The sequence below is a fragment of the Oncorhynchus masou genome, chromosome 29 (genome assembly GCF_036934945.1).
Source record: "Oncorhynchus masou masou isolate Uvic2021 chromosome 29, UVic_Omas_1.1, whole genome shotgun sequence".
In the NCBI taxonomy this organism is placed as follows: Eukaryota; Metazoa; Chordata; class Actinopteri; order Salmoniformes; family Salmonidae; genus Oncorhynchus; species Oncorhynchus masou.
This window is the reverse complement of record NC_088240.1, coordinates 31,823,101-31,837,011: the sequence shown is the minus strand read 5'-3', so window position 1 is coordinate 31,837,011 and position 13,911 is coordinate 31,823,101. Positions and strand designations below refer to the sequence as shown.

Here is a 13,911-nt window from a genome sequence, read left to right as displayed (position 1 = left end):
TGTGTTGGTAGTAGGTTCGTTGTTAGCGCCTTGTAACGTTTGATGAAGCTAGAATGCAGATATAAACGTTTCAAAATAGACTACAGTTGAACATTCCTTGTCATTTTCACACCAACCTTCAGATTATTTCATTCCCTATTTTATTAGACTGGCCTATTGGCACATAGGCCTACATAGGAGTTAACATTAGGCCTGGAACAAGGTTTTTTCAGGCATCAGAGCTGCATGGGATAATCCAACACATTATACTTCACTATGTCTTTAAAAAAATGACTACCCATATTCTCTCTTGTGCTGCCTGTCTCTGAGGCCCCAGTCCCACCATGGACAGGGCCATGCACAGCAATTTTGAGGTTGGCATATACTCAAACAAAAATAAATGGCACCCCCCCCAATAATGTTTCAGCAACCTTGGTCACAGACATGTTGAGCACTTAATACAAGAAGACGGGAAAGCAGCAAAACTATTTTGAATAAATGCTGCATTTATTAACAATGACCAACCCAATTCCAGCCAAAATAGAAGATTGTAAGAAATACTGTAGCCTACTGTTATTATATCCAACCCAACTCTATTTGTTGCCACTATCATGTGTTCCAGTGGTTTTGAAACCTTTTGACCCGCTCTCCCCAAAAAGTAGTGGCACAAAATGTGCAACCCCACACACGCACATGCAGACATGTGAACATGTGCACACAATCCCTGTGCAAATGTAGCCTGTCATTACAACCATAGGCTGTGATGCATTTTCATAGCACAAGATATATATATACTGGTGTTACACCTGCATTTGGAGCTGAAAATCATTCATCTTAGTCATTCATGTTAGCAGCCAATATCAAGCTGAACATTAAAAAATGAAGAGCATTCTATTCGGTACAAATAATTCCCTAATTTCTAGACCTCAGCTGAATATGGTAATGAATGGTGTGGCAGTTGAGCAAGTTCAGTCGACTAAATGACTTGGTGTTACCTTAAATTGTAAACTGTCGTTGTCAAAACATATTGATTCAATGGTTGTAAAGATGGGGAGAGGTCTGTCCTTGATAAAGAGATGCTCTGCTTTTTTGACACAACACTTTACAAAGCCAGTCCTGCAGGCTTGTCTTATCTAGATTATTGTCCAGTCATGTGGTCAAGTCCTGCAGGCTTGTCTTATCTAGATTATTGTCCAGTCATGTGGTCAAGTCCTGCAGGCTTGTCTTATCTAGATTATTGTCCAGTCATGTGGTCAAGTCCTGCAGGCTTGTCTTATCTAGATTATTGTCCAGTCATATGGTCAAGTGCTGCAAAGAAGGACCTAGTTAAGCTGCAGCTGGCCCAGAACAGAGCGGCTCGTCTTCCTCATCTTTGTAATCAGATGGCTAATATCAATAATAGACCTTCCAGTCTCTCTTGGCTAAGAATTGAGGAAAGACTGATTGCATCACTTGTGTTGGAAATCCCTAATTGTTAGCATACTCAATTTACACACAGCACTGACACACGCACACACACACGCACACACACACACACACACACACACACACACACACACACACACACACACACACACACACACACACACACACACACACACACACACACACACACACACACACACACACACACATGGAACTCCCTTCCATCTCATGTAGAACAAGTGAACAGCAAACCTGGTTTCAAAAACGAATAAAGCAACACCTCAGGCATTATGCCTGTGACCCATGTGACCTATTTGCTGTGTGTCTGTACTGACATGTATGTTTAACTGATAGATGAAAACACACGCACACTACATGTTAATGTTTTCAAATGCATGTACATTTGAAAGACTTTTGTCTGTAAATACTTTTTTGTTATGTGTCGGGCCCCAGAAAGACTCACCATTGGAGTTGGCTAATTGGGATCCTAATAAAGTCAAATAAAATAATTAGGGATATATCATGTCACTTCGCTGAAGTCCGAGCAAGCAAAATCCTGTAGCCTAGGCAGCAGTATCTGAAGGAAAGCATGTTCCTACTGCACCGTGCCATCACTTTGGAGAGCGCCCTGCCTGCAGAGTGCTTTTGTTAGCCAGGTAGCAATGTTCTTCCTCACAAATATAGTCATAAATTCACCAGAATATGTTACATTGTAATTCCATAATACTGAAGTCAGTGCCATGTTACAGCTGCTTATCTTTAGACACATCGCCAGAACCACCTAAATTAGGCCTATCTGAATTATGAAAAGTATCAATAAAATTGCCAGGTAGCCTATTATAGTTCTGGTAAAGATGAGTCAGTAGTAGATAAACTGTATTTTATATGGATGATAAATGTAGACCTATCAGTTTATTCCAGGAAAAACTGGAGGAAATTCTTTCTGGTCACTAATCTGGATATGCACACAGTCCTTTGTGCTCATGAATGGTCCTTGGTCAACAATCAAGAAGAGCAACTTTTTGATTCTGAAGCATATAAGAGAATTTAATGATGACTTGCGGGCTGTGGTTTCAGAACAACAACGTCAAACCAAAATTATACCACCACCTAAAAGGGCACTGGAGACCGGAAGGGGCATGTGCTCTGCACAGGTAGAGCTTTATTGGTGCATGCATGTGCCTGACCATGGCCCCTAGTGGCCCCCCAGGCTAAATGACCCTGCCTGGGGCCCTGTGGTGATGGTAGAGTCTGTGTGTGTGAGAGTGTTTCTGTTTGTTAGTGTGTGTGTGTGTGTGTGTGTGGGGGGGTCGGGGGGGGTAGTGATGGGGAGAGCAGCAGCAGCCAGATGTTCCCCTGCATTAGGAACTGACAGGCCTGTCATGTTTTCTCCTCCACTACCACAGAGTTCCATCACCTACCGTCTGCTGCACACACACCCTTGAGACATGGTCCAGTATGCAGGGCCAGAAAGAGAGAGAGAGGGAGGGAGGGCGAGAGATAGAGAAATCAGAGCGCATTATAAATTCTAAGACATTCCATGACATCAGGCCCTATACTTATTATGGTGTTAATACTTGTTGTAGGACTCAACAATATTAGTCTACCTTTGAAGCATAAAATGCCATTTATACATTATAGGATGGTGACACGATGTGCATATTTTTCTGCTGTGACAATGTCTCCCCCTAGAGAACTTCAATAATGTGTTCAATAATTGATGACCATAGACAAACTGAGGAACAGGCTCAGTGCAGTTGCCATTTAGCGATTTTTCCTTGTTCTCCAGATAAACATCTCCTCCTACCGGCTGTCCTGGCGAACTACACCACTATTATTCCTAACCACTACTGAATCATATAAAATCAAATTGTATTTGTCACATGCACAGAATACAACAGGTTACAGCGAAATGCTTGAAATGCTTACAACCTTACAGTGAAATGCTTACAACCTTACAGTGAAATGCTTACAACCTTACAGTGAAATGCTTACAACCTTACAGTGAAATGCTTACTTACAAGCCCTTAACCAACAATGCTTTAAGAAGTTAAGAAAAAATAAAAACAAGTGTTAAGTAAAAAATAGATAAGTAAAACATTGAAAATAAAAGTAACAAATAATTAAACAGCAGCAGTAAAATAACAAGCGAGGCTATATACAGGGGGTACCGGTACAGAGTCAATGTATGGGGCACTGGTTAGTTGAGGTAATTGAGGTAATATGTACATGTAAGTAGAGTTAAAGTGACTATGCATAGATCATAAACAGAGAGTAGCAGCATCGTAAAAGAGGGGTCTGGGTAGCCCTTTGATTATCTGTTCAGGAGTGTTATGGTTTGGGGGGTAGAAGCTGTTAAGCCTTTTGGACCTCGACTTGGTGCTCCAGTACCGCTTGCCATGCGGTAGCAGAGAGAACAGTCTATGACCAGGGTGGCTGGAGTCCTTGACAATTTTTAGGGCCTTCCTCTAACACAAACTGATATAGAGGTCCTGGGTGGCAGGAAGCTTGGTCCCAGTGATGTAGTTTAGCTCGTCTACTAGGTTTGTGTCACTGGGCAGCTCGCGGCTGTGCTTCCCTTTGTAGTCTGTAATAGTTTGCAAACCCTGCCATATCCAACAAGCATCAGAGGAGGTGTAGTACGATTCAACCTTAGTCCTGTATTGATGCTTTGCCTGTTTGATGGTTCGTCGGAGGGCATAGCGGGATTTCTTGTTAGCATCCGGGTTAGAGTCCCACTCCTTGAAAGAGGCAGCCCTAACCTTTAGCTCAGTGCGGATGTTGCTTGTAATCCATGGCTTCTGGTTGGGGTATGTACGTACGGTCACTGTGGGGATGACATCATCTATGCACTTATTGATGAAGCCAGTGACTGATGTGGTGTACTCCTCAATGCCATTGGAAGAATCCCAGAACATATTCCAGTCTGTGATAGCAAAACAGTCCTGTAGCTTAGTATCAGCTTCATCTGACCACTTTCTTATTGACCGAGTCACTGGTGCTTCCTGCTTTAGTTTTTGATGGTAAGCAGGAATCAGTAGGATATAATTATGGTCAGATTTGCCAAATGGAGGGCGGAGTAAAGGTGGAGTAAAGGTGGTCTAGAGTTTTTCCCCCTCTGATTGCACATTTAACTTGCTGACAGCAATTAGGCAAAACTGATTTGAGTTTCCCTGCATTAAAGTCCCCGGCCACCGCCGCCTCTGGATGAGCATTTTCCTGTTTGCTTATGGCGGTATACAGCTCATTGAGTGCGGTCTTAGTGCCAGCATCGGTCTGCGGTGGTATATAGACAGCTACGAAAAATATAGATGTAAACTCTCTTGGTAAATAGTGTGGTCTACAGCTTGTCATGAGATACTTTACCTCAGGTGAGCAAAACCTTGAGACTTCCTTAGATTTTGTGCACCAGCTGTTGTTTACAAATATGCATAGGCCATCACCCCTTGTCTTACCAGAGGTCACTGTTCTATCCTGCAGAAAAAGCTTAAAACCCGCCAGCTGTGTTAATAATGTCGTCGTTCAGCCACGACTCGGTGAAACATAAGATATTACAGTTTTTAATGTCCCGTTGGTAGGATATACGTGCTCGTAGTTCGTCTATTTTATTATCAATTGATTGTACGTTGGCTAATAGGACTGATGGTAAAGGTAGATTACCCTCTCGGCGATGGATCCCGACAAGGCACCCAGACCATCGTCCACGATACCTCCGTCTTTTCCTCCTGCGAATGATGGGGATGAGGGCCTTGTCGTGTGTCTGGAGTAAATCCTTCCTGTCCGACTAGTTGAAGAAGAATGTCTCCAGTACGGGGTGAGTAATCGCTGCCCTGATATCAAGAAGCTCTTTTTGGTCTTAAGACACGGTGGCAGAAACATTATGTACAAAATAAGTCACAAATAACACAAAAACATACACAATTGGTTACGGGATCGTAAAACGACAGCCATCTCCTTCCATTTTGTACTGACCATCAAAATCAAGGCTCAGATCCAATACCTTCTAAATGCATCTGTAGGCTCATAAACACTATAGCTTATATTCTGAGAGATCCAGTGTGATGATTGGATAATGATTAGATGGCAGAAAAGAAAGAAGACGAGGGGATTAAATGGTCAATAAAATAGTTTTATTTAGTCATTTAAGGGTACAACTGTTACATTTGGTCAATCAGATAGAAAACAAACTAGCTTTTCAAAATAAAAGCAACGTCCATTTAATATAATATGTATTGGTTTCAAAACACACTCGTCAACACCTTTAATAAATACTCTTTTTTTGTATATTTGTTATTACAAAAACATTTGCGTACGCAGACAGAACGAAACAAAGATTTGTTTGAAGGGTCGGTCAGAGAAGATAGCATACACAGATAGATACAGAGTGTTTACCAAATGGCACCCTATTCCCTATATAGTACTAAAGTAATGCACAACTAAAGTAGTGCACTATGTAGGGAATAGGGTGCCATTTGGGAAGCAGACATAACCTAAACACATCGCTGTAAGGACTGTAAGTCAAACACCACCACAAGGTTTAAGACAGACGCAGGTTAAAGAGAGTAACTACAGTATAGTAAATTAAAGCACTGTGGTGTTGGACCAGAGTGCTGTTGGATTAGAGGATTTATTTCATGTTTTTATTTTTCAATACTGCAAAAAAACATCAACACACCAGTTGAGTATAGTGAGCTATAGTATAGTGACCTTCCTCATTGCTGTGCGCCTGTCAAATGTTGTAACAGTGAGGAGGGCTCCGTATAGCTCCGCATTGACATGATTGGCTGATGGTAGGTGAGGACGGGAGGTCCTGCAGAATCACAAACTTCCTTGACAACTTCCTCCACAACAGCTCTGCGCTGCTCGGCGAAGTGCAACAAGTATGAATGACCTGAAAGGCGCTGCATGGTCATTCTGACGTCTGATTGGCCGTGCAGCATTTACCTTTTTATTTTTTTATTTTTTCATTTAACCTTTATTTAACCGGGCAAGTCAGTTAAGAACAAATTCTTATTTTCAATGACGGCCTAGGAACAGTGGGTTAACTGCCTGTTCAGGGGCAGAACGACAGATTTGTACCTTGTCAGCTCGGGGGTTTGAACTTGCAACCTTCTGGTTACCTTGATATGGCCTTTGCAGAAGTCAGGTCATTCATACTTGTTGCACTTTGCCAAGCAGCGCAGAGCTGTTGTGGAGGAAGTTGTCAAGGAAGTGAGTTTGTGTCTCTGCAGGACCTCCCGTCCTCACCTACCATCAACCAATCAGGTCAATGCGGAGCTACAGTATACAGAGCCCTCCTCACTGTTACAACATTTGAGAGGTGCACGGCGATGCTTTACGGAGCTTGATTTGGCCTCTGCGTGCCTCTGGAGGCTATGTGACTGCGTCACACCCTCCATACGAAGCCTCCAACCACATTTTCGGATCAAGCCTAAATTGGCTCTGACTTCTGCAGAGGCCATATCACTGTCAACGCTGCATGGTCAATGCAGACGTCGGATTGACCATGCAGCGCCTTTAAGATAGATGTGTGGAGGTGGGCTGGTGAAGGAGGCAACAGATGATAATGAATCAATCCATCCAAGAGAAGGAGAGAGGCAGGTCAATATGGGTTGTCCACTGCAAGCATCAAAGAACCTATGTTAAGTATTATCCTTTCTATGCCGAATGTAAATGTTCCTCCAACCTTACTGCTGTGTGTGTTGAAATGGCTGTTCAGACTGTAGAATGACAGACGGTAGGTACGTTGACCTCAGAGCCCCAGAAGACCCTGTGCTCTGCTGTTGTTCCTGGGGGAATACTTTCCATTCATTCCATTCTCGCCTTGTGATGAAAATGTCCCTCATTGTAAGATCCTCTATTATCTCTACTGTCTATGTCTCTTTGATGCCAGGCCCCTATAGTGCTCTCTCAGCGCTGGGTGTAATATTGTTGTGTTGGGGGCCTCTGCCTCTTGCTGTGTTTGGATCACAGGTGGTAGGAAAGGCAGAGAGCAGTGGAGGCCCATCCTCCGATTTAAAGTGATACCAGCCACCACTGGTAGAGAAAGGGTGCTATGACACAGTAAAATATAAATTACATGAAGTATTTACCTACCTTAATAGCACAAATCTAACATTGGAAAAACAATGGCATCCATGTCCCACAGTCGACCATCACAAGCAGCATAAGCACACCAAGGATGTAGTAGCATCTAGTCGCGCCATTTTTGTAGTTCTTTGTCAGAGTCCTTTACTGTTGCTGATTGAGTTTTTAAGTTGGGACAAACCCAACACATACTTTCAGTCAATACACAGAGAGAGGGCCCCCTCCCTCATAGCAACACAGCCATGCCAACCACATCCGTGTGTAGGGTAATACTCGTCTATCAATCAAAGGGAAAGGGGGATACCTAGTCAGTTGCACAACTGAATGCCTTCAACCCAACCCCTCAGAATCAGAAAGGTGTGAGGGGCTGCCTTAATCGACATCCACGTCTTCGGCGCCCGGGGAGCAGTTGCTGTGGGGGTTAACTGCCTTGCTCAAGGGCAGAACGGCAGATTTTTTCCATCTTGTCAGCTCAGGAATTCAATTCGAACAAGCAACCTTTTGGTTACTGCCCCAACGCTCTAACCACTAGGTGACCTGCTGCCCAACTAATCAATGAAGCCTTTTAAACACAATCAAATAATCAATCAATCACACTCAACGGGTCCTCTTATTTCAGGTTGTCTTCAGGTTGTCTTCCAGACCTTACTGTGATGTTGTGATACTGTGACACTGTTAGCTCCAAGCAATCTGACACCTGTGGATGGTCTCAGGTAGGACTTAGTAGCCTGAAGCAGGGTAAAGCCATCTCATGTAAAATTACCAACACATCTGCCTCCTCCCATCTTCTCAGGAAAGGATACCTGGTGGGGTCTCTCAGGGAAGATGAGAGGGGTACGCAATGTCTAGCCTGTCTGGATGTCTAGCCTGTCATGGATGCCATTGTTTTTCCAAGACAGGCTAGACATTCAAAACACTCCATGTACCGAGGGTTCTGGGTGAAGGAGATAAAGAGGGGGAAGGAAGGAGGGAGGGGCTGGGTGTAACAGTAGCTGTGTCGGTGGGACACTGGGAGGGTCACCTGTCACTCAACCCCCTGTGGTATCCATGGTGAGACGGGCCCTCAAGGCATCAACAGCGTGACATCACATCCTCCCGAGGGATCAATTAGGTGGGTTCAGAAGGACAGAGACTCTTCACTCGTCCTCTCCACAGCAAAGGTTTCTTACCTAAGAACAACGTGTTTTCACAATCACAACTCCCTTTTTAGGGAGAAAAAACATTGAAGTAAATTGTAGGAGCGTTATATTCAAGTGCCCGACTTAAATAAGCACAAATGTATTTCCACGGATGAACACAAAGTAAGCCGTCAAATTACCGCAACGATTCTTCACTAGTCTTACTACTCTGGATAAAGGTATAGGCTCTGGGCTCTACTCTAGACCATTCCAACTCTGCTCTCTTTCGCCATCTCTCTCTCTCTCCCCACCCTCCCTTTCTCTGACAGTTTGGGATTTGAGGGGTTGTCACCATCTCATCCACTCGTTCCCTCTATCCCCCTTCCCTCTCTCTGGTAGGTTGGGGGGTGTCATATTCGTCCATTGCCATGGGTATTCACCCTCCTCTCCTGGGTGCTTCCTCTCCTCTCCTGGGAGTTGCCCCACCTGCTGTGGGAGGTGTAGAAGAGATCAGAGGGACCAAAAGAGGTGCAGGAGGAGGTCGTGGAGGTGAGGCCACAGGCTTCACAGGCCAGGGCCAACTGTCTCAGAGCATCCAGAGAGTCTACCTTGGCACTGCGCAGGAGATCACACTGCCCCTGTCGAGAGAGAGAGAGAGAGAGAGAGAGACACACAGAGAGAGAGAGACACAGAGAGAGAGAGAGAGAGAGAGAGACACACACAGAGAGAGAGAGACACACAGAGAGAGAGACACAGAGAGAGAGAGAAAGCGTAAAACTGTTTCCAAGACAATTTTATTTTGTCTCCAAGACAATTTCCCCCTTGGTGACAATAATGTTTATTGTATCGAGTTTATTGTATCACGTGTGTGTGTGTGTGTGTGTGTGTGTGTATGTGTTTGTGTGTGTGTGTGTACCTTCAGTACAGTAATATTCCAGGTGAAACTCTCCAGGGCTTTGCTCTGCTTGTGTCCCTTCAGCCCCTCCTTCTCTCCCAGCCTGGGCAGCTCCTCGTGGAACGCCATTCCTGAGAAGACAGGACAGGAGAAAGAGATCCAGTTCAACTGATAGTTAGAGCTGTGGCCAAGGCAGGCAACAGGTAGCAGGAAGCAGAGCCATGCGGCAGTAAGCTGACCAATGTCATGGTCACCATGTTGGAAAAACTTTGCAATCATAAAACTTAATTCAATGAAATCTCATTGTATTTAGTTTTCTTTCTATGTCCGACGATTTCTCTCCTCATAAGGCAAATTATAGGCTCACTGTGTTTACTGAAGTCTGGACTAGGTTTATGTGTATTGGTATGGTAAATGAAAACCATTGATTTTCCTCTCTCCATTTCTCCTATATAGCACTTCCAGTTCATCTCTCTCCCTCTTGGGGACTGTGGCGTATAAATAACATCACAAGACGGAGCTCTGCAATCACACTTCAGTAGACCACTTGATCTCTAAAAAGTTAGTTATTAGTTTGATATTCGTTCCAGCCATTATTTACCCCTTTCCTCCCAGACAAATATTTGATATTCCTCCCTCTGTCCATCCATCCTCTCCTCTCACCTTCTCTCTGCACCTGGGCCATCCTCTCCTGCACAGCGTCTGCATTCTCGATCAGCTGCTTCTTGGCCGAGATCATCTGGAAGAGAGACAAAGACAGACACTGGATGAGCCTCTGGACAGACAGACAGATACAGATCAACAGACCAACCAATAGACAGATGGAAATAAAGATTGTCATACACACAAAAACGTACACAGATAGATACGGGCCTTAAATGGTGGCAGGTATATTCTGTACAGTACGGGAGGTTGGTGGCGCCTTAATTGAGGAGGACGGGCTTGTGGTAATGGCTGGAACGGAATGAGTGGAATGGTATCAAATACATCAAACACATCATTTGATGCCATTCCGTTCGCTCTATTCCAGCCATTATTATGAGCCGACCTCCCCTCAGCAGCCTCCACTGGTGTAAAGACACACAAGTTCTATAATACAAATGAATGAAAAATGTATGGGAAAAAAACTGAATATGTTTTTATGAAAGAGCAGCACACTGTGTTATATACAGACTAATGTCCTTCCTGACTCTAACTCTGAAGGGAAGAAGAGAGCGTGATGACTAAGGCCACGTGTGATGGAGGTTTGAGGGTGTGATGTAGACATTGGAGGGGCTACAGTCTGGGTCTCAGACCAACTGTCTGTGTGTCACACTGACCTGCTGGGCTAGCTTGGCCCTAGATACGCATACATACAGAGAGCGAGGCTGACAAACATCTAACATACACAGAGCACACTGAACAAATATGCTGCCACAGAAATAGCTCTTCCTCTTTGTCCCTCTCCCTTCTCACCCTCCCTCTCTCTGTTTCTCTGGTTGGTTGTGGTGTGTGAGGGGGAGTAATGAGAGATAGAGTGCAGGTGGGTAAGAGGCATCCTGATTTAATACTGGCAGAGACAGAGTGGGAAGAAACACAGCTGGAGAGTAAAACGGTATTTGTGCATGTGTGCCTCTCTCTCCCTACTTCTGTGTAAGCATGTGCCCGAAGACATAGGTGTGTGAATGAACACATGCCTATAGCTTCAAGTGTCTTAATTACTCTCCCTCTCTACATATATGTACTCCAATAATATTATAATATTGATACATATCTCTCTCTCCCTCCTACCGTATCATAGTGATTCAGTAGTTTGCGCGTGACCTCGGTGATGCTGCCCAGAGCCTCCAGGTGGGGGTAGCCATCCCTCAGGGTCATGCTGGCCCCCGGGGGCCCTTCTGGGGTCTGCAACCGTGTGGCCAGGCTCTGGATGCACTGCTTCAGCTTTGCCACCGGGGGGAGTCCACACTGCTCTTTGAAACTCACACTTGCACTCTGGATGGAACAGGACACAGAGCGAAAGAGAGAGAGAGAGTGAAAGAGAGAGAGAGTGAAAGAGAGAGAGATGCAGTGTATTATAGGTATATTATAGTCAGGTCCACGTGACCTGAAAAACATCTGACCCTGATGAAATCACAACGTCAGATGAGGCTTAAACTCACACCTAGATAATGTCAAGCACAGATTAAAACAGAACATTTCCTTCTCCTATTGTCTGTGAGTACGTCAGGGAAATCTCTGGTCAGGTTCAGGTTAATCTAAATCAAGTAAGGCACTTGGGTGAACCCCTTATTACTTGAACTGAACCCCTAAAACCTGTGCTAGGGTCACGGAGGAGAATAGACATTAAAGCATCCATGCTAGACATCTACTGTACTAGCTAATGTGTTTGGGAGGGAGGGAGTATACTGGGATCGGTCAGAGGTCTCCACTGAGATCAGACACACTGCCAAAACATTGAGGCCATTTTCCACCTGGCAGCACCGCAACTGGACCAGCAGTCACATTGGTGATTACCATAGCATAGCCCTCCTGAGGACAGAATGGGTTGGGTGTGAGGGGGGCGGGGGGCTTTGTGTGTGTGTGTGTGTGTGTGTGTGTGTGTGGGCGGGCGGGCGGGCAGGGAGACAAATGATGAATAATAACAGACTGTGGCAGATGAGAATACAGCTGGACACATGGCAGAGAGAGAGACAGAGAGAGACAGAGAGAGACAGAGAGAGACTGAGAGAGAGAGAGTGTGTATATGTGGAGATAAGCTGGTCCGTGCTGTAACCAGGTCTATGCCTTCTCTCTCTCCTCTGTTATTTATAGACTAACGTGTAATCCTCCTCAACCTACTCCCTCTCTCCTTCCTTCTTTCTCTCTATCCACCTCTCTCCCCTCTCTTTCATTACTCTCACTCCCTCTCTCTGTCCCTCTCACAAAGTTCACGTCACCCCACAGGGAACTCACAGGTAGTGTCTTATTTCAGCGCAGTCATGCAATCTATTCTAGCCCAAATCACACTCCTCCAAAACTCCTGCATAACAGACCATATTTCAACACTGGCTAAATATAACACAACAGCACATCGCCACTATCTGTTCAGGCAGGAAAATGTATTCAAATGTATTTGTTAATTTTCAATATTTAGCTTTTTGTGTAAGAGCTGTTTGAAAATAATGGTTGGAAATTCAGCCTGTTCAGGTGGGATGGTTTTTGGCCCAGATCATGACATCACAATCGGATTATTCTGACCAATGAACCAGTCATATTTTATTTGCATATGTATCCTCTTACTTTAAAAGGGGAAGCGGGGTAGGCTCTAGAGCAGGGCCGACAAAACTGGGGCCCTTGGGCGACGTTTGGCCCGTCAGGACCACTAGGGGCCCCCTAAAGATATATATATATTTATAGGAAGTGTCATGCCCTGACCATAGAGAGCCTTTTTATTCTCTAGTTTGGTTAGGTCAGGATGTGACTAGGGTGGGTGACCTAGTGTGTTTATTTCTATGTTGGCCTGGTATGGTTCCCAATCAGAGGCAGCTGTTTATCGTTGTCTCTGATTGGGGATCATATTTAGGCAGCCATTTCCCCACTGTGTTTTGTGGGATCTTGTTTTTCCGGAATGTCACGTTTTGTTCGTTTATTGTTTTTTGTGCGGTTCACTTCAAATAAAAATGTCGGACCGATTTCACACTGCGCTTTGGTCCGAATGTTATTACGATGATCGTGACAGGAAGTCAGTCAGGGTCTCAACTTACTGTTGACTGTTAAGTTACAGTCGTCTAGCCAGCTATCTAAACCTTATAGTAATCATGGCCGAATTACTGACCAGGCACTCAAGGCCCGTGCCCAGGGGCCGTGACCTCCAGGTGGCCCCCATTGATTTTGTTAGTCACTCTCACTCAGATATCGTATTAACATGGCATAAGTCATGGCAAAATGTGTAGAATTGCAGGAAATTAGCATTAAAACTGCTAAATTGCCTCTCCATCTCATGGCAAAATGAGTAGAATAGCATGAAATGAGTTTTAAAGCTGCCCATTTTTCTCTCCTCTGCCAAGAGGGGGGCCACTAAAATGTTTTGCCCATGAGGTGGGGGGGGGGGGCAACCAAAATGCAAGAAGGGTCCCTGCACATATTCATGTTATAAGCCTTATGAATATAGAAACTTTGTTGCAGTTTCTATGCTACAATGGTCAAATTTGAAATACAAATGACTGGTAATCATAGGTGTCAAGTAATATGGCTATGATTTGAGTAATGTTTGAAGTGTAATTTCATGATTACTTTCAAAAAAAGCTATTGTTTCAAGACCCTAAAAAGCTATTGTTGACCTATATTTCTAAATAAATAATGTAAACCCTTCAGAATATGTTTTGGCCGACCAAAAGCAAAAGTTTAAGCATCCCTGCTCTAGACGATCCTATCCGCCAATCAGGG

General features: G+C 44.4%; 1 protein-coding gene across 1 annotated transcript in view; it reads right to left on the bottom strand.

Moving 5' to 3' along the window:
* Positions 1–5,512: 5,512 nt before the first annotated feature.
* The window catches only part of LOC135519348 (inactive phospholipase C-like protein 1), a 157,985-nt gene continuing 149,586 nt past the window's right edge, over positions 5,513–13,911 (bottom strand). The window contains 4 exon segments of the mRNA XM_064944528.1: positions 5,513–9,247; positions 9,526–9,635; positions 10,168–10,243; positions 11,275–11,478. Of these exon segments, the coding sequence (XP_064800600.1) occupies positions 9,020–9,247; positions 9,526–9,635; positions 10,168–10,243; positions 11,275–11,478 (618 nt within the window). The 3' untranslated portion in view covers positions 5,513–9,019.